The sequence below is a fragment of the Lontra canadensis genome, unplaced genomic scaffold (assembly GCF_010015895.1).
Source record: "Lontra canadensis isolate GAN:19392208 unplaced genomic scaffold, GSC_riverotter_1.0 scaffold47, whole genome shotgun sequence".
NCBI lineage: Eukaryota > Metazoa > Chordata > Mammalia > Carnivora > Mustelidae > Lontra > Lontra canadensis.
In genome coordinates this window covers 10,905,840-10,927,776 of record NW_022631041.1, presented here as the reverse complement: position 1 = coordinate 10,927,776, position 21,937 = coordinate 10,905,840, and the positions used below count along the sequence as shown (strand labels likewise).

Here is a 21,937-nt window from a genome sequence, read left to right as displayed (position 1 = left end):
TGAACAGTAATATTTTGAAAGGAATCTTTTTTTCTGAGCAGTAGATCTCAACAATGGGCTTAAAGTATTCAGTAAACCATGTTGTAAACAGATGTTCTGTCATCCAGGCATTATTGTTGCATTTATAAAGCAGAAGCAGAGTAGATTTAGTGTAACTGTTAAGGGCCCTAGGATTTTTGGAATGGTAAATGAACATAACATTGGCTTCATCTTAAAGTTACTAGCTGCATTAGCCTCTAACAAGAGAGTTGGCTTGTCCTTTGAAGCTTTGAAGCCCGGCATTGACTTCTCAGTGGCTGTGAAAGGCCAAATGGCATTTTCTTCCAATAGAGGCTGTTTCACCTACACTGGAAGCCTGTTATTTTGTGGAACCCCTTTCTTAATTATCTTAGCTAGATTTTCTAGATAACTTGATGCACCTTCTAAATTGGTACTTGGCTGTTTCACCTTGCACTTTATGTTATGGGAATGGCTTTTTTCTCTAAATCTCAAGAATCTACCTCTGCTAGCTTCAGACTTTTCTTCTGCAGTCTTTACCTCTCTGTCTTCCCAGAATTGGAGAGAGTTAGGGAGGGCCATGCTCTGGATTAGGCTTTGGCTTATGGTAATGTTGTGGCTCGTTTTGATCTGTTACACAAACCACCGAAACTTACATCAGCAGTAAGGGCATTTCACTTTTTTAATCATTCATGCATTCATTCGAGTAGCACTTTTATTTATTATTTTTCTATTTTAAAGATTTTTATTTTCAAGTACTCTCTATATCCATCGTAGGGCTCAAACTTAACAACCCTGAGATCGAGAGTCACATGCTCTACCAACTGAGTCAGTCAGGCACTGCTGGAGTAGCACTTTTAATTTCCTTTAAGAACTTTTCCTGGGGGTGCACCTGGGGGGCTCAGATGGTTAAGTGTCTGCCTTCAGTCAAGTCATGAACCCAGGGTCCTGGGATCGGGCCCCACGTTGTCGTTGGGCTCCCTGCTCAGTGGGGAGTCAGCTTCTCCGTCTCCCTCTGCCTCTCCCCCCTGCTCATGCTCTCTCTCTCTGTATCTCTCTGTCTCAAATTAATAAATAAAAAATCTTAAAAGAATTTTTCTTGGGTTGTCTGGGTGGCTCAGTTGGGTGTCTGACTCTTGATCAGGTCATGATCTCATAGGACGTGGGATCCAGCCCCACCAAAACTCTTCATCAGTGGGGAGTCGGCCTGAAAGATTCTTTACCTCTGCCCTTACCTCCGCTTGCATTTTCACTCTTTTTCTTTAAAATACATTCATAAAACAGGGGCGCCTGGGTGGCTCAGTGGGTCCAACCTCTGCCTTCAGCTCGGGTCATGATCTCAGGGTCCTGAGATCTGGCCCTGCATCAGGCTCTCTGCTTGGTGGGGAGCCTGCTTCCCCCTCTCTCTCTGCCTGCCTCTCTACCTACTTGTGATCTCTCTCTGTCTGTCAAATAAATAAAATATTTGAAACTAAATAAATACATACATACGTAAATCTTAAAAAAAAAATAAAACAAAAATCTTTTCCTTTGCATTCACAACTTAGCTAACTGGCACAGGAGGCCTACCTTTTGGCTTGTCAGCTTTTGACATGCCTTCTTCAATATGCTTAATCGTTTTTAGCTTTGATTTAAAGCAAGAGACCTGCAAATCTTCCTTTTACTTGAACACTTAGACGCCATTATAAGGTTATTAATAGGGTTACTAATTTCAGTGTTGTTGTGTCTCAGGGACTAGGGATACCTGAGGAGACTGGGGGACAACTGGTTGGTGGAACATTTAGAACAGCTACATTTATCAAATTTGCTATCTTGTATAGGTGCAGTTCATGGTGTACCAAATCAGTTACAGTAATAACATCAGCTATCACCAATCACAGATCATGATAACAAATATAATAATAATGAAAAGTTTTGAAATACTTCAAGATTTACCAAAATATGGCACAGAGAGATGAAGTTTGCAAATACTACTGGAAAAATGGCGTCAATAGATTTGTTCAAAGCAGGGTTGTCACAGGCCTTCAGTTTGTTTAAAAAAAAAAAAAGGTATCTGAAACAGTAAAGAGAAGCCAAATAAAAATAGATATGCCTATGTGTATTCTCTTTGATGCAGTAATTCCAGTTCTGGGAATTTATTTTTATTTTACTTTATTTATTTATTTATTTTTTTTAAGTAGGCTCCATGCCCAGTATAGAGCCCAACATGGGTTTTGAACAGTCCTGAGATCAAGACCTGAGCTGAGATCCAGAGTCATACACTAACCAACTAAGCCACGCAGTGCCTGGGAATTTATCTTAAAGGAAGTGCTCAACAATGTGTGGACAGCAATTTTTATTGTCACATTTTTTAATGAACTAATTTCGGTATTTACAAGGAATATGTTATATACATGTAAGCTATGATCATAATAAAAAAAAATTGTGAACTCACCACCCATCCTCAGAACTAGGATATTACCAGTATAATTAAAGTTACCAGTGTTTGAAACATAATAGCAAAAATTGGAAACAACCTAAATGCCCATGAGTAGGGGATAGATAAATTATGGTACATATACATGATGTAATTCATTATTTAGTTACTTAGAAAAATAAGGTTGCATTGTTATATTTTCTCAGTTTCAAGAAATTCTGAACGGTAAGTCTAAAACCATCTGTTTAGTAACAGTATTTCAGGGAAAGTAAAAGAAGCATAGTTGGTTTGTTTTTTTTTTTAAAGATTTTATTTATTTATTTGAAAGCAAGACAGTGAGAGAGAGCATGAGCGAGGAGAAGGTCAGAGGGAGAAGAGACTCCCCATGGAGCTGGGAGCCCGATGTGGGACTCGATCCCGGGACCCCGGGATCATGACCTGAGCTGAAGGCAGTCGTCCAACCAACTGAGCCACCCAGGCGTCCCACATAGTTGTTTTTTATAGTCAATTTTTTCCTTTTTTCAAAATAGATTTTATTTATTTATTTGAGACAGCAAGTGAGCAAGAGAGCACAAACGGGGGAAGGGACAGAGGGAGGGAGAGAAGGAGAAGCAGGTTCCCTGCTGAATGTGGAGCCTGACGTGGGGCTTAATCCCAGAACACTGGGATCAGGACCAGAGAGGGAGGCAGACAGTTATCTGCCTGAGGCACCCAGATGCCCCATAGTTAATTTTTTCAATAATATATATTTTTTTCCAAAGATTTTATCCGTTTAACTGACAGAGAGGGAACATAAGCAGGGGGAGTTCGAGATGGAGAAGCAGGCCTCCCACCGAGTAGGGAATCCAATGCGGGATCGATCTCAGGACCCTAGGATCATGACCTGAGCCAAAGGCAGATGCTTAATGACTGAGCCACCCAGGCCCCTCAATAATATTTCTTAAAACATTTTTTAAATTAAGTGATCTCTGTACCCATCGTGGAGCTTAAACTTAAATCCCGAGATTGAGAGTCATGTGCTCCACTGACTGACCCAGTCATGTGCCCCTAAACATAGTTTTTTATTAACCTTCAATAGTATACATTTATCCAGTAAATTGTATACCTTTTTCATTTTTTTGGTGGCAAAAAAGTTTGAATCTCAGCCTTATTCACATTCAGAAGAAATTCTGAATGTGAATAAGGCTGGATTGCTTTGGGCTTTGGGGTAGTTAACACATAACATGGTGACATGCCACTTTTATTGTTTTTATAATTGAGTATATAATTTTGAGGTATATTGAAGAATACTGATTTTGTCTTGTCTTTGCTTAAACTATTTTTTTCTTAGCTAAGTGAGTTATTGCTGGAAATTAAACATTTGATGGTGATAACTCAAACGACTTTGATGTGTATGTACTTCATGAATCTCTCCTACCTCTGAAAATTCTGTGATCTCACCTAAATTTGGCAGTTCTTTATACCTTTAATTGCATTGCCTATTGGATGACAGTTCCTGAGTACATAATGCTGCATGGTAGTAGAATCTTTTTGAAGACATTTTGACAATCAAGGATCTAGATTCAACCATATGTGATGTTGCCAATGAAAATAACACAGTTGGAGGCACATGGGTGGCTCAGTCAGTTAAGTGTCAGATCTTTATCTAAGCTTAGGTCTCCATCTCAGGGTTATGAGTTCAAACCCCACATTGGGCTCCATGCTTGGGGTGGAGCCTACTTATAAACACACACTGGAGTGGAAATGACAAGGGAATTTCACCTTTTATTTATGGTCAAATTAGCTATGTGCACTGTCTGCTGTTCCAGAACTTCTCTGCTTTGGAGATGGCGACATTTCTTTAAATATTGACTTTAAGGGACACCTGCCTGGCTTGGTTGGTAGGGTTTGCAACTCTTGATCTCGGGGTTATAAGTTTGAGCCCCACGTTGGGTATAGAAATTACGTAAAAATAAAATTTGGCGGGCACCTGGATGGCTCAGTGGGTTGGGCCTCTGCCTTTGGCTCAGGTCATGGTCTCGGGGTCCTGGGATCGAGGCCCACATCAAGCGCTCTGCTCAGTGAGGAGCCTGCTTCCCCCTCTCTGCCCATCTCTCTGCCTACTTGTGATATCTCTCTCTTTCTCTCTGTTAAATAAATAAATAAAGTATTTAAAAAAAAATAAACAAAATTTTGACAAGATGGGACCAGGGAGGGAGACAAACTATAAGAGACTCTTTATCTCAGGAAACAGGGTTGCTGGGGTGGGGGAGAAGGGATAGGGTGGCTCGGTTATGGACACTGGGGAGATTATATCCTGTGGTGAGTGCTGTGAATTGTGTAAGTCTGGTGATTCACAGACCTGTACCCCTGAAGCAAATAATACGTTACATGTTAAAAAAAAAAAAAAAAACTTTAAATGAAAGAATGCATGCAAAATCCATAGCACTGATTCTAGCCCATGTAAAGAGAATAATATAATCATGGCTCTGTTGCAGTAAAAATAAACAAACAAACAAATAAATAAAGTAAAAATTTGGACGCCTGGGTGGCTCAGTTGTTTAAGCGACCGAATCTTGGTTTTGGCTCAGGTCATGATCTCATAGTCATGAAATCATTGAGCCCTGTGTTAGGCTTTGTACTAAATGCAGAGTCTGCCTCAGATTCTCTCTCCCCTCCCCCTGCTCACTAGGGTGCTCTTTCTCTTCTCTCTCAAGAAATAAAATCTTTGAAAAAAAAATATTTAAAATAAAAATCTTAAGGTGCTCCCTGGGTGGCTCAGTCCATTAAGCATCTGACTCTTGATCTCAGCTCTGGTCTTTATCTTAGGTTCATGAGTTCAAGCTCTGCTTTGGGCTCCATGCTAGGCATAGAGCCTGCTTAAAAAAGAAAAAGAGAAAAGAAAATCTTTAAAAATAAATATTGACTTGTGTATGTACTCAATTTCAGAAATACTAGAATGTGGAAAGCATGTATCTTACAATCAACAAAACACTGTACTTATTTTCAAAAGATGGTCATAGTACTACATTGTTCTTTTGATAGTTTATTGGGCCTTAAGCAGCAATAGCTAGATTCACAGGCCCTGTGGCCTATATGTCCAGTAATGTCCTCTTCAGGTCCAAATATGGTTCCTTTTGATCCAGAGACTTGTTCAGTTATCTTTGTTTTCATTCTTTGTCCTCCTCTCTACCCCCTCTCACCCATTCATTCAACCACAGTACACAGGGGTATAACAAGAATGGCAGGGCCTTAATAAGCACTACTATTAGAAAAGGAGAAGAATAGGAAATAGCAGTAATTGCTGATCCGTAATAATTTTGAAATCTCAATAGGCAGGTCTTGAAAGCAACTGGCTATGGAGGTAGGGGATTTTCTTTAATTGGACCTTAATCCAATTATATGGAAAGAACTCCATCCTCATTCATTGTTTTCTGTGACACTTGACCATTGTTCCCTCAAAGAATCTCTTTGGGGTTTTTTTTTCCATTATCATCCTTGGCTACTTAGGGAAGTGTGAGCTTTGGGAGAATAGTCCCTCTTTAGAAGGTACAAATCTTTCTCATCTAGATTATGGTTCGTGGAAGTTGGGAGCCTCAGGGATTTAAATTATAAATAGTCAAAGGCTGGGGCACCTGGGTGGCTCAGTGGGTTAAAGCCTCTGCCTTCGGCTCAGGTCAGGGTCTCAGGGTCCTGGGATCGAGCCCCACGTTGGGCTCTCTGCTCAGCAGGGAGCCTGTTTCCCCCTCTCTCTGTCTGCCTCTCTGCCTACTTGTGAATGAACCCTCTCTGTCAAATAAATAAATAAAATCTTAAAATAAATAAATAGTCAAAGGCTTCTTTAAAAAATCAGAGTTTGAGTATTTTTTTGAAAAAAAAAATTAAAGTTATTTCCTCAAAGTTAGTAAGCCTCTGATGTGTTTAGTTCTAGTCAATTCCGTGGGTCAAAAACCATATTTCATATGTGTTAGTAACCTCTTCCAAAAATTTGAGAGCTCCCATTTCTATACTCAGTTGGTTATTTGAGATGCAGCTATCCCCTTAGAGTGGGTTTTACCACTGAGGTACTTTAAGTCAGCTGAGAGATCCTAGTGGACATCTGTGCTGAGCCTTTTAATTCCATCTCTTCCTGTTTGGGGTCTAGATCAGGCTGCATTCCAACCCTGCAGGATTTTAAATTTCTCTCTATTCCTTCCTATCTGTTTGCAAATCAGCTACTTCTTTCCTGACCTTATCATTTATTTATAATACTTTGCCAAATAGCCAATAGCAGCCAACATGCACTTCTAAGATTCTCATTTTCAAACTCTATTTTATAGAACTACAAATTCAGTAGACTCTTTGTCACCTTGTAAGTTATAACAGGCAACAGCTTTACCAAATATTCAGCCACTGTAAAACATGGTTCTTCATTTTGCCAGCCCCAGTATCACTTTCCTTGAAGCTCTTTGCCTAACTACTAAATCTATACTGTATTAGGGTATCTGTTAGAGTAGCACATCACTTCTCGGTACCAATTTCTTCATCTTTTTTTTTTTTTTAAGATTTTATTTATTTGACAGAGAGAGATCACAAGTAGGCAGAGAGGCAGGCAGAGGGGGAGGGGGAAACAGACTCTCCACTGAGCAGAGAGCCTGATGTGGGGCTTGATCCCAGGACCCTGAGATCATGACCTGAGCCGAAGGCAGAGGCTTAACCCACTGAGCCACCCAGGCGCCCCTCTAGGTACCAATTTCTGTATTAGGAGAATGAGAAACCAAATGGGCAGATAGACAATGGCGAGATCATATATGAAAATAGAACTGTGACCCACAGCCTCAATAGCAATAGGCCCAAACAGCCAGGTCTTTGTCAGTAACTGCCAGCTTCTGACTCAGGACTAACCAGGGAAAGACAAATATATCCCCAACCAATCACATAGGATGCCCTGCTTCAAGTTAGCTGGCCTCCAGCTTCCTTGTGGCAGAGCATACCTGATGTCTTTCCTTTTATTCAGTTTAAAGCTTTTTCATTCCACTGCCTGCCTTTGAATCTCTGCCAAAGAGATGGTAACTGCCTGACTCCCTTGCTGTGGCAAGCTGGTCATAAGTAGATTCTGCTTATTTTCAGTGGTATTTATTTATTTATTTAAAAAGGTTTTTTTTAAGTAGGCCTCATTGCAAGGGCTCAAATTCATGACCCTGAGATCAAGACCTGAGCTGAGATCAAGTCGTCTGACATTAACTGATATTAACTGAAAGACATTAACTGAAAGAACCACCCAGGTGTCCCTTGGGTGGTCTCTATTTCCACAATAATATTAGGCTGTTTTGTAGTTAACATTGCAAAATATCAGTGGTATAACACAACAGAGATTTCTTTCTTCTTTACACAAAGTCCAGTGGGGTTCAGTAGTAAACCATTCAGTGGCTTAGGAGCCCATATTCCCTCCATATTGTGAAGCTACCATCTCAAAATGTGACCAACATTGTCATTGAAGCAGGAAGAGAGAGATGGAGAAGTGCTGGCTTCTAACTGCCTCAATTAGAATTGACACATTACATCAGTTCACAGAGCTTTGGCAGGAACTAATTTAGGAAATAGAGGGCAGTATGTAAATATCGTTTCTGGCACAAGGATTTATCAAGACCAATTAGATAAAGATATGTCACACTTCTCTATTGCATCATTATTGATATCTGATGGTATGGATTATCTTTTGAAACAAACATTTAAACCTAATGATTCAGGGTACCTGGGCAGCACAGTCGGATGAGAGTCCAACTCTTGGTTTCAGCTCAGGTCATGATCTCAGGGTTATGAGATTGAGCCTCACAGGCTCTGTGTTCAGGATGGAGTCTGCTTGAGATTCTCCTTCTCCCTCTGTCCTTCCTGCTTTTGCTCTCTCTCCCTCCCTAAAATAAATAAATAAAATCTTTAAAAAAAAAAAAAAAAAAAGGTAACGTCTCTGTTATTTCCCCTGAAAAGCTAATGTTGAAATGATGTTGTTGCGTAGAATTAATTTTTCCTTTAAATTAAGAAAACCTTTGTGTTCTTTGTGTGTTTTGTATTTGAATAAGAATAATTTGCAGCAGAACCATTTCAAGATCCAGAGCACTGTAGTCATTTTTCTTTTTTAGTTGTTAACTTTATGTTTTAGAAAATTTCAAGCACATAGAAAAGTAAAGGGAATAGGATGATGAACTTTCATGTGCCCATCACCCAGCTACAAGAGTCATTAGCTACTTTGGTCTCATCTATGTCTCCATCTACTTCTCTGCAAAACCAAATTTTATTTAATAAATAAAATTCCAGACACCATATTTTAAAATAAAATCCAGACATCATATTTTATTCGTAAGTGTTCCAACATGTAGATGAAAAAGCTAAGCATAAACTAATTTTTCATTTATTTTAACTTAAAACACATTATTACATATATACCAGAACACAGTCATTTCTGGACCATTGTAGCCTCAGATGTTAACAGTGTTAGAAATTACATTATTCAAGTACAGAGTTACAGGATATAGGATTAGGATGACTGGCCCAGCATTTTCTTTTCTTCATTTGATTTATTTGAGAGAATGAGCAAGTAAGAGAGAATGAGCAGGGGAAGGAGCAGAGGGCGAGGGAGAAGCAAACTCCCTGCTGAGCAGGGAGCCCTATGTGGGCTTCATCCCAAACCTGAGCCAAAGGCAGACACTTAACTAACTGAGCCACTCAGGTGCCTCTGGTTCAGCATTTGCTAAAATGTATTCCATAGAAATGAATCTCATGAAATGCTCAGAGGTAGGAAAGTTCTTTGGTCAGATAAGTTTGGGTAACACAGCCTTCTCTTCTTATAAATTCATGTATTATGTAAAATGAGGTTATATTTTGTGATTCCATTTTGGTTTTAAAAAAAAAATTTTATTAATTTGAGAGAGAGCATAAGTGGGAGGGAGGGGCAGAAGGAGAGGAAGAAGCAGACTCCCCATGGAGCAGGGAGCCCTACACAGAGCTTGATCCCAGGGCCCTGAGATCATTACCTGAGCCAAAGGCAGATTAACAGACTGAGCCACCCAGGTGCCCCTTTTTGAGCCCATTTTGATTTATAGTAATATTATGTTAAAATATGCAGTATTTAAAAATATCTTAATTGAAGTAGAGTTGATACATAGTGTTACACGAGTTGCAGGTATACTACTCGGACAACTCTGTGTTATGTTTCGCTTACCACAATGTTGCTACCATCTGTCACCATATAATGCCATTACAATACCGCTGACTGTATTCTCTGTGCTGTACGTTTCAATTCAGTGGCTTACACATCTCCTAACTGGAGGCCTGTACTTCCCATTCTCCTTCACCCATTTTGCCCATTCCCTGTCCCTACCGCTTTGAGAACCATCAGTGTCTTCTCTATGTCTATGGGTTTATTTTTGGGTTTTGTTTGTTCACTTATTTTTTAGATTCCACATATAAGTGAAATCATATGGTATTTGTCTTTGTCTGACTTATTTTACTTAGCATAATACCCTTCAGTTCTGTTCATGTTGTCACAAATGGCGATGTCTCATTCTTTTTTTTAAAGATTTTATTTATTTGTTTGAGAGATACAGAGCAAGAGAAAGAGAGCATGAGCAGGGAGAAGAGGGAGGAGCAGGTTCCCCACTGAGCAAGGAGCCCAACATGGGGCTTGATCCCAGGACCCTGGAATCATAACCTGAGCCAAAGGCAGACCCTTACCCCACTGAGCCACCCAGGTGCCCCCATCTCATTCTTTCTTATGGCTGAGTAATATTAACATCGTATCTATAAACATCACATCATCCTTATCCATTCTTCTGTCCGTGGACACCTAGGTTGCTTTCATATCTTGGCTATGATAACTAATGCTGCAGTAAACATTGGGATGCATATATCTTCTTTAATTAGAGTTCTTATTTTTGTTGGGTAAATATTCAGTAATGGAACTACTGGGTTGTATGGTATTCCTATTTTTTATTTTCTGAGGAACATCTATACTATTTTCTACTGTGGTTTCACCAATTTACATTTCCACCAACAGTATACAAAGGTTCCTTTTTCCCACATCCTCATCAACACTTGTTATTTCTTGTTTTTTGATTGTAGCCATTCTGACAGATATAAGGTGATAGCTCATTGTGGTTTTGGTTTGCATTTCCCTGATGATTAGTGATGTTGAGCATTTTTTCATGTATCTGTTGTCCATTTTTGTATGTTCTTTGGAAAAATGTCTCAAATATGCCGTATAGGTAGTGATTGTATTTGTTTCTTGTGGCTTACCTGGCAAATCACTACAAATGAGGTCTTAAAAAGCATACATTTATTCTCTTACAGTTCTGGAGGCCAGAAATCCAAATTCAGTATCACTCACCCAAAATCAAGGTATTGACAAGGCCACTCTTCCTCCAAGAAGCTCTAGGAGAAAATCTGTTCCTTGCCATTTTGGCTGCCAGCTTTCCTTGGCTTCTGACGACATCACTCCACTCTGTCCCCTCAGACACGCTGCCTCTTCCCCTTTTGTGTGTATCTGATCTCCCTCACCCTTCTTCTCAGAAGAACACTTACAATTCTGTGTACTGCTTACCTAAATAATCCATGATAATCTCTCCATCTCAAAATCCTTAATGACATCTGCAAAGTCCCTATTTCCAAATAAGATAACATTTACAGATTCTAAGGATTAGGAAGTAGATCTGTTTCAGGATGCCATCATTCAGCCTACTGTAGTGATTCTTACTGTTGAGGGAGGTGAATTATGAGGGACTTCTACTTTATATTATATAATATTAAAGTTTTTCAATGAGGATACATTTTTGTATAATTAGAAAAAACTAAGATTATAGTTTTTTAAGGGTAAAAAGAAGGGATAAGTCACTTGCATTTATTCAGCAGATATTTTTGCACAGCTTACTGTTTACCAGGCTCTGTGTTAGGGATGGGAGCAAATGTTGTATATTGACAGAAAAGCAAATTATGATTATTTTGTTATTTTTTGTTGTTATTTTATTATTTTTGTTATTTTTTATGCTTATTTGTTATTCTACTCTATCAAGGGGAATGATTTTGGAAATGGTAAAATAATAGTAGAATGATACTAAACTTGGAATTGGAACCCAAAATAAATGATGTATTAATGAAATGCTTAGATGCTATGAATGAAATGTAACTCAGATATTGAAAGAACTAAATATGACATTGGATAACCACTGATGTTAATCCTTGATGGCAGAAAAATGATAGGCTGCAGAACAGGAAATGGAAAATATTTTCCCTTTCAGGAAGGGCAAGAAGGGGAATTCTGTAAATTTTAAACTGGTGAGCTAAATGTGAAATGTAAACTATTTCATTAATAAGCTATTAATATTTTTGGAAGACTAAGGGAAAAACTGCTTATCATTAGGGGCCAGCTTTCTTCATAAAAGCATAAGATGTGTCCATCTTAATTTCATTTATGAAGTAATTATCAGTAGATTGGGTTATGTTGTAGACAGAATATGTGTGATTTTCAGCAACACAATGACAGAGTTCATTTTTGTTTTTAAAAATGGAGAAATGTGGTCTTCTTGTTAAGTAGAATTGAATCGATCATAACTAAGAACTGTACCACAGAAGTACTGATTATTGAGTCACCAGGAAACTGCCTCTGATGGTCTGTTTCAGGACTTCATACTTTTTCAGGCCTACTGCAAATAGTCGTTTATGTGTATGTATAATTAACATCCATAAGTGTAATTTTTAAAAATAAAGCATTTGGGGCACCTGGGTGGCTCAGTGGGTTAAAGCCTCTGCCTTCAGCTCAGGTCATGATCCCAGGGTCCTGGGATCAGCCCCGTATCAGGCTCTCTGCTCAGTGGGGAGCCTGCTTCCTCCCCTCTCTCTCTCTCTGCCTGCCTCTCCACCTACTTGTGATCTCTCTCTGTCAAATAAATAAAATCTTTAAAAAAATTTTAAAAAAGAATAAAGCATTTGGTTTTTTTCTTTGTGGGTTTTTTTGTTTGTTTGTGAGAAGGGAGAGTGGTGGAAGGGAGCAAAGGGAGAGGGAGAGAGAATCTCAAGCAGGTTCCATGCCCAGCACAGAGCCTGACATGTGGCTCAATCTTATAACCCTGAGATCGAGATCTGAGCCGAAATTAAGAGTTGTATGCTTAACCGACTGAGCTCCCCTGAAGCCCCCCAGAAGTGTTTATTTTTAACAGCTCTAAGATATAATTTATTTACCTTAAATGTACTTGTTTAAAGTATACAATTCAGTGGTTGTTGGCTAGAGCTATACAGCCAAAATAATAATCTAATTTTAAAATAGAAAATGGCTTTATTTTAACTGTAGTGTTTTAAAACTTGCCCTTTTTAATTAAGAATGTGTTATGAGGGGGCACCTGGGTGGCTCAGTCACATAAGCATCTGCCTTCGGCTCAGGTCATGATCCTGGAGTCCTGGGATTGAGCCCCCTGTTGAACTCCCCGCTCAGTGCAGAGCCTGGCGTCTCCCTCTCTCCCTCTCTCTCTGCTACTCCCTGTGCTTATGTTCTTTCTCTTGTTCTGTGTCAAGTAAATAAATAAAGTCTGTTAAAAAAAAAAAAAAAGGTGTTCTGGGTGTCTATTCTTGTCAGTATATTTAGATAGAATTGCATCATTCTTTTTACATCTGCTTCATACATCTAGATGTACTGTCAATTGCTCAATTACTGATGAACATCTAGATTGATACCATGTTTTGCCATTATAAATGGTGTTGCAAGCAGCATCCTTCATCTTTGAACCCTTGTGTTTCTTTAGTTGTATTGCATTGTTCCTCATAATCTTTATTCAAGCCTTAAAGTAAACCTTGTTATTCCAACCATTTTATGTCTTAGGAGACAGTTTTTGAGAGAAATAAATAAGCCAGGTTCACATTGCTTAAATTAACAGAACAGGTACTTGAATAATTTTTTGTTTTTCCATTACTTTCTGGCACCTCTAGGATTATGACAAACTAGAGCATTATCCAGAAGAGCATGGCTAGAATTAGGGAACTTAGGGGTGCATCCATCAGTTAAGCATCTGACTCTTGTTTTCGGGCTCTCTCTTTCTAATAAATAAATATTTAGGGAGCCTGGGTGGCTCAGTGGTTAAGCGTCTGCCTTCAGGCTTGGGTCATGATCCCAGGGTCCTGGAATCTAGCCCTGCATCCGGCTCTCTGCTCAGCAGGAAGCCTGCTTCTCCCCTTCTCACTCCTCCAGCTTGTGTTCTCTCTCTAGCTGTGTCTCTCTCTCAGTCAAATAAATAAATAAAATCTTTAAAGTAGATAAATAAATAAATAAAGGAACTAGGGGTGCATAGGAGACACGTGTATTTCATTTATCAACATATACATACATTGAGTGCTCATTATGTCAGTCTCTGATAGCACTGAACAGTGATTATGAGACAGAAAAAAGCTCTCATAGAACTTTTTTTTTTTTTTTAAAGATTTGGTTTATTTATTTGACAGAGATCACAAGTAGGCAGAGAGGCAGGAAGAGAGAAAGAGAGCAGGGAAGCAGGCTCTCTGCTGAGCAGAGAGCCCGACGCGGGGTTCGATCCCAGGACCCTGAGATCATGACCCTAGCTGAAGGCAGAGGCCTAACCCACTGAGCCACCCAGGTGCCCCTCTCATAGAGCTTTTATTGTCAGTGAGGGAAGATAGACAATTAACAACTAAACAAGTACAGTAGTTTTAGACAGTAATAAGTACTATTAAGAAAATAAAACTGGATAATTAGGTGACCAATCATTGAGAGTTATTGAGGAGGTAACATAAGGCTGAGTAGGAGGAGGTACTTATATTTGCCTGTAGACCTTTTTATGTAACATGAATGATTATTACTTTTATAAGAATAGAAATGGGCACCTGACTGGCTGTATAGAGCATGTGACTTTTTTTTTTTTTTTTTTGGTAATAGAAGATGAGAGAGCATGTGGGTACAGGGAAGGGGAGGGAGGGAGAGGGAGAGAATCCCAACCAGGCTCCATGCCCAGCACAGAGCTGAACACGAGGCTCCATCTCACGACCCTGAGAGATCATGACCTGAGCCGAAATCAAGAGTCATGCTTAACTGACTGAGCCACCCAGGTGCCCAGAGCACGTGGACTCTTGATCTTGGGGTTGTAAGTTCGAGCCCCACATTGGGTGTACAGATTACTTAAAAATATATAAGAATAGATGGGGCACCTGGGTGGCTCAGTGGATTAAGCCTCTGCCTTCGGCTTAGGTCATGATCTCAGGGTCCTGGGATCGAGTCCCGCATCAGGCTCCCTGCTGAGCAGGGAGCCTATTTCCCCCTCTCCCTCTGCTCCTCCCCCTGCTTGTGCTCTCTCTCCTTCTCTCACTCTCTGTCAAATAAATAAATTCTTGAAAAAAATATATAAGAATAGAAATAGGCTCCTAGTAGATGATAATTAGCAATGTTTCACATCCCAGTGGTACCACTTAGAAACTGTTTTACTCAAACTCTCTGAACCTGTTTCCTCATATACAAAGCAGAGATAGTAAACCTTCACAGAGCTGTTAAGATGGCTAAATAAGGATTTAGACAAAGTTGTTTAGTACCGGCCCATAACAGGCTCTCAACATGTACTGAGTGGGATTTCATGATGCTCCCTGGAAAGAAAACATCTTTAACGCTTGCTGCATGTCACAGATAGAATGGCTTTCTTGCATTAGTGTTTTCCCTATCAGTGAAGATACTTAAGTAGACTTTATGTGACTGTTCTTCTAGCATGTTTTTTTTTTCCCAGTTTTTTTTTTAATTTAAATTCAGTTAATTAACATATAATGTATTATTGGTTTCAGAGATACAGGTCTGTGATTCATCAGTTTTATATAATACCCAGTGCTTATTACATCACATGCCCTCCTTAATGTCCATCACCCAGTTCCCCCATTCCTCCAGCCCCCTTCCCCTCCAGCAACCCTCAGTTTGTTTCCTGTGATTTTGAGTCTCTTATGGTTTGTCTCCCTCTCTGGTTTCATCTTGTTATATTTTTTCCTCTCTTCCCCTATGATCCTCTGTTTTGTTTCTTAAATTAGTCATATCAGTGAGATCATATAGTTGTCTTTCTCTGACTGACTTAATTCGCTTTAGCATAATAACCCTCTAGCTCCATCCACATCATTGCAAATTCTAGTGTGTTTTAGAAGACATTCATGCATTAAGTGAGGAATAAGACAAGTTGTCCACAGACATCCTTTCCCCATCCTGTCATTAATAAACTTACTGTCTCTAGAGTCCCAGTCCACAGTTGGTGAAATAAGCTCCAACATTTGTTTTTGAAGCATAAAGGTATCTTCTGGACTAGTGGTTTAAAACCTTTTTAAAGCAACAATCCTTTCTTCTAAAGAAATCTTATACTTGAAGTCTTATTTTATTTTATTTTAGATTTATTTGTGTAGGGGTGCCTGGGTGGCTCAGTTGTTAAGCCACTGCCTTCAGCTCAGGTCATGAGCCCGGGGTCCTGGAATCGAGTCCCACATCAGGCTCCTTGCTCAGTGGGGAGCCTGCTTCTCCCTCTCCCTCTGCCCCTGCTCATATGTATAGTCTCTCTCTGTCTCTTCCTCTCTCTCTGTCAAATAAATAAATAAAATCTTGAAAAAAAAAGATTTATTTATTTATTTGGAGAAAGAAAGCATGAGTGGGAGGGGCAGAGGGAGAAAGAGAGAATCTAAAGCAGACCCTGTGCTGATCATGTACCCCAATGTAGGGTTTGATCTCACAACCCTGATATCACAACCCAAGCCTGAAACCAAGAGTCAAACGCTTAACCAGCTGTGCCACCCTGATGCCCCAGAGTCTGATTTTAAAATCTAGAATTGGAGCTTCAGGGTGAGGTTGATGAGAGGCCATCCATTGTATCATTCACTTACTAATCCCTCGTATCTGTATATACTTTTTATGCTTACTAAACACTCTTTTTTCCTTTAAGTTTTTAATTTATTTAAAATGTAATCTCTATACCTAACATGGGGTTTGAACTCATGACCCTGAGATCAAGAGTTGCATGGGCTCTGAGCCGGCAAGGCACCCCTGTTTACTGAGTGCTCCCAAAATTATATTTTATCATCATAACCAGTACTTGATATAATTTTATAAATTAGGAAATAAGAACAGAGAGGTTAACTAATTTTCCTCTCTGTACAGTAATCCTTAGTGGAGCCAGAACTATAACCCAGGTCTTTAATAAATCAGCGTATGTTTTCCCTCAAACACATGGTGCTGCTTTATCAGTTAATCACTTTATAGCTTTGTTTTTTTCTTTTATAGGGTTAATAATTTGATTGTAAAGAATTTCAGCATTCCTGGGGACTTCTGCAAAGGATCTTTTTCAGTCTTGCTCAAGAGAAAGTTCTGGATCGGTCAAGTAGTTCTTACAGAAGTCCTTTGTGTGGGTTATAAATATAGATGTTTTCATGAAGAGGAGTGAAAAGCCAGAAGGATATAGACAAATGAGGCCTAAGACCTTTCCTGCCAGTAACTACACTGGCAGTAGCCGGCAAATGTTGCAAGAAATTCGAGAATCTCTTAGGAATTTATCCAAACCATCGGATGCTGCTAAGGCTGAGCATAACATGAATAAAACATCAACTGAAGATCCTCGACAAGTCAGAAATCCACCCAAATTTGGGACACATCATAAAGCTTTGCTGGAAATTCGAAACTCTCTACAACCATTTGCAAATGAAACAAGTCGGAGTTCTTCAGAAGTTAATCCTCAAATGCTGCAAGACTTGCAAGCTGCTGGATTTGATGAGGTAGGAATTTTGAAAGACAAAAGAAAGGATTTTTCTTACCTTACACTATGTAAGACTATTTTGGTGATCATCCTTTGAGAGAATTTAACTGTGTATACAAATTTGTATATTCTAATCAGCAAAGAATGTCTATAATTCCATTAACTAGTGAAACAAAATAATTAGTTATTTCTTTAGTTTTTCTCTGTGGTTTCTGGGATTTAAAAGGTCAAGTCATGAAGTCAGATGGAAGTGCAGTTGAGGAAAGCTGCAGGGGAGGACAGAGTAGGTCTCTGAGAGCAGTAGGAGCTCTGGAGAGCCTATTGGCTGTCAGTTTGGAAATTGGAAATTTTTCCAAATTTTGGAAATGACAGTTTATGAAGTTTAAGTTCATACTACAGAGAAAGAAGTAGCATCAGGATTTCATTAAGTAGCTATGTTCACATAATTCTGAGGCCCAAATCTCAAATGCACAAAAACTAAAAATTTACATGTTGCTCAATCTGCTAGAATTTTGAAGTTTTATTTTGATGAAATTTCATTTCATGTTAATTATGCCAAATCTTTAATATTTACCCTTAGAATTCACATTGAAAGTTTTTCATAGCATATATATATGTTTACAGTCCTATATGTTTAGATCTATAATCTGATGTTTGGATTATAAAATTTTTTTTCCATGATAACATACTTTCTCTGAATATTTTAGGTGGCAGAAATCATTTTGGTTACCAATTGCCATGGAAAATGTAACTAAATGTTAATGAGCACGTGTTAATTAAGTTCTCCTTTGAAATTATAGTAACTTTTTTTGTGCTTATAAAAATACCTATTTCAGGGGTACCTGGGTGGCTCAGTTGGTTGAGCCACTGTTTTCGGCTCAGGTCATGATCCCGGAGTCCCAGGATGGAGTGTCTCCTTGGTCTCCCAGCTCTGCGGGGAGTCTCCTTCTCCCTCTGAACTTCTCCCCTCTTATGTGCTCTCTTACTCTCTCTCTCTCTCATATAAATAAATAAAATCTTTAAAAAAAAATGTATTTCCTGTTAAAAAGTAAAGAAAACAATGAAAATTATCTTTAGCTCTACTACATAAAGAATTACCTTTAAAATTCTTTCATTATCGTTAATATTTTGGTGACCACATTTTCAGAGATTTCTGCAGTTAAAATTGATAACTTAAATATGCATTATAGTAAAGGATTTGAAAAAGAAGATTTCAACCAAACTGTAGAGAAAAAACTTGAGTCTTTCTGGTGTACCCTGTTCATCCATTTGATTACTGTTTTTTCCTATCATTTTTATGCTAAATGTTCTAAAAATAATTTGATTTGTTTCTGAAAATATATGGAGAGAAAAGAGGAGAGGGCCTTTGTTGTTTTCCTGGTTAGTAGTTGGAGGATTAAGGAAATGGCTTCACATGGAGTTTCTGCTGAGTACTTTCTTCCTCATCTCTTAGCCAGAAGGCGAAGAATAAAGGAAGGAATGAATCATGGCACCTGAGTGGCTCAGTCTCTTAGCATCTGCCTTCAGCACATATATGTGAAATCATATAGTATTAGTCTTCCTCCGACTAACTTCACTTAGGTCAGTGGCCTGTTTATCTTTGGAAATAATAACAGTAACTGCTTCGCATTACAAAGATATGTTAGCATTATTACAATCACACATTTCACAGTTGTCACCTTATAACAAGGTTAAGCAAGGTTGCTTTACTAAAAGCATTTAGACATTTATCAATTCTCATCTGTCCAAAGAATGAAGTAAAGGTATTATTTATCCCTACAGTGACGTAAAGAATATGACAATTTACTTCTGCTACTTCCTTGAATGGCTCATTCTGGTAGCTTTTCATTATATTGCAGGATTTTTTAAAAATCCTAACTTGGTAGTTTAAAATTTTTATCCAGGAATGCCTGGGTGACTCATTCGGTTAAGTGTCCAATTCTTGGCTTCAACTCAGGTCTTGATTTCAGGGGAGTGAGATCGAGACCTCCTCAAGTTCTGCACTCTGTTACAGAGTCTGCTTGGGTTTCTCTCTCCCTCTCCCCCAGTCCTCCTGCCATGCTTGCTTGCTTGCTTGCTCTCAAATAAATAGATTTTTTTAAAAAAATGTAAAAATAAAATTTTTATCCAGTTTTCACTTAATTATTTTATCATTTCATAAACCCTATCTATTCCTTTAGCTATTCAGGTTCAAGGCAGTTGCAGTTTTTTGAGAACGTTTTGAGTGCTCTGTAAAATTAAAACCAAGTATTTCAAGATTAGTTTCTTTGTAGGAATAAATATTAAATAGAATTGATGTGTTCTTGGGGCACATAAATCTATAGTCACTGGAGTATATTTTTGCTGCTAGGCATGGGAAAAAACCATAGTAATGTGGACATAATGTTTTCTTATCAGACATGTATTCTAAAGTTACTGATTTAAGGGTCTTTTTTTTTTTTGTAGACAGAGATCACAAGCAGGCAGAGAAGCAGGCAGAGACAGAGAGAGACGGGGGGGGGGGGGGAAGCAGGCTCCCCACTGAGTAGAGAGCCCGATGCAGGGCTCAATCCCAGGACCCTGGAATCATGACCTGAGCCAAAGGCAGACGGTTTAACCCATCGAGCCACCCAGGTGCCCCAAGGGTCCTCTTTTTTACACTGGGACCAACACCACCACTTACAGAATTTTAATAGATATATTAACAGATGCAAAAAACATTCTAACATACAGCAATAATTATTCAGAAATAAAAGCCAGCATATTAATCACCAAATGAAATTCTAGTGCATTTAACAAAAATATGGTTCCCACTATATTGAAAAAGGATGGTGGATGCCAGTTTTCTTACCAAGTGAGATGACACTGCTGTGTGATAGTAGCATAAATACAGTTCTTTTGGCTTAATCAGTTTTAAACGTAAGTACTCCCTGTTGAATTTTAATTTGGAGTGATATGAATTATTTTAAATTTGCACATAAAGTGAGACTTATTAATTCTTTTGTATCTCACTGCAAACTTGCAAAAATCCAAAGAATGATGCTTTAAAGAAAGTAGTGACTTAGTTTATATAGCTAGCATTGGTCCACTCTCTTAAAGATGTTAGAACCTAAGACTCTTATGAATTTCTTGAATGTTTCTTCTTTGTGGCATCATGCTGTAGCGCAGATGTCAGATCTATCATCTGGGAAACAGGTTACAGGAAGTACCCATACCTAAAGCAGAGATAGCAGCATTTTTCCAGAAACCCTTGCTTTTGTTTCCTTGTCAGAATTGTCATGTGGCCACTGTAGCTATAAGGAAGAATTCTGTAAACAAAATCGTAACTTTTCTAGGAAAGGGAGAATGGATCTTGAATAGGCAACATGTCTCTGCCACAACCTTTACTTTTTTTTTTTAAGATTTTATTTATTTATTTGAGAGAGCGAGAGAGAGCACAAGCAGAGGGGAGGGACAAAGGGAGAAGTAGAGGAAGAAAGATTCCTCGCTGAAGGAACCTGCCAATACAGGGTTGGATCCCGGGACCCTGGGATCTTGACCTGAGCCAGAGGCAAGAGCTCAACCAACTGAGCCACCCAGGTGCCCCTGCCACAACCTTTTTTTTGGGGTTGGTCTCACCCTAGTCATTTCAATAGGAGGATCATCTGTCAGTAGCCTGTTCACCCACTGGTCTTATTATTCCATTTCCATTTTAAAATATTGTTTGATTTCAATACCAGCTCCTCTAGGCAAGTAAATAGGTGCTTCTCTCTTGAAAAAAGCCTATCCATATGTGTTCTATATGTTTTTATTTTTTTTTTAATTTTTTTTTTTTAAGATTTTATTTATTTGACAGAGAGAGATCACAAGTAGACGGAGAGGCAGGCAGAGAGAGAGAGAGGGAACCAGGCTCCCTGCTGAGCAGAGAGTCCGACGTGGGACTCGATCCCAGGACCCTGAGATCATGACCTGAGCCGAAGGCAGCGGCTTAACCCACTGAGCCACCCAGGCGCCCATGTTCTATATGTTTTTATGATTTATGTTTACATTTAAAGGGCAAGGAGTAGAGCAGGAGGACAACCCACATCTAATCTCCAGGCACTGTGCTTATGTGCTTTTACATGTTTTCTTATTGAGGCCTCATATCAATTCTGTGAATCTATTGCAGATGAAGAAATTGAGCTTTAAAATGTTAAATAATCTAAAATGAAACAAAATGGGACCAGGGAGGGAGACAAACCGTAAGAGACTCTTAATCTCAAGAAACAAACTGAGGGTTGTAAGACCGGGGCAGGTAGGAGGGGTGGGGTGGCTGGGTGATGGGCGTTGGGAGGGTATGTACTATGGTGAGTTCTGTGAATTGTGTAAGACTGATGATTCACAGACCTGTACCCCTGAAGCAAATGATACATTATATGTTAATAAAAATAAATAAAATATTAAATACTCTGCCAGAGTTTACACATTTCTTAAGGGGGGCATGTAAATAAATCTGCAGTCACTAGAGTGTATTTTTGCTTCTAAGCATAAAAAAACTAAAGCATGGTAATAGAACTCAAAGTCGCTTCTGTTTTATGCCAGACTCTGCTTTTCCGTCATGCCATGTCACATCCTAAAGTCTTCATCACATAATCATATATAGTGTTACTCTTATACCATTTGACTTCGATTTATGTCCTTGAAAATAAGGTTCTCTGAAAATGCAAGCTCTGAGAGGCTAGAAATCAGAATTACATAGCTCTTTTACTAGTAAACACAGTGACAAAGGTGTTTTTAAAATGTTTTAATGATACAAAAGAGTGGCTTCCAGTATTTTGACTGATACCTTTTTAACAATCCTATAGTCTCT

The 21,937-nt window shown here is 38.9% G+C and overlaps 1 protein-coding gene across 1 annotated transcript in view; it reads left to right on the top strand.

Moving 5' to 3' along the window:
- LATS1 (large tumor suppressor kinase 1) overlaps window positions 1-21,937 on the top strand; it is a 52,004-nt gene that overhangs the window by 5,686 nt on the left and 24,381 nt on the right. Inside the window, exon 2 of the mRNA XM_032873158.1 lies at window positions 16,662-17,149. Within this exon, the coding sequence (XP_032729049.1) occupies window positions 16,808-17,149 (342 nt within the window). The 5' untranslated portion in view covers window positions 16,662-16,807. The remainder of the gene's footprint in view (window positions 1-16,661; window positions 17,150-21,937) is intronic.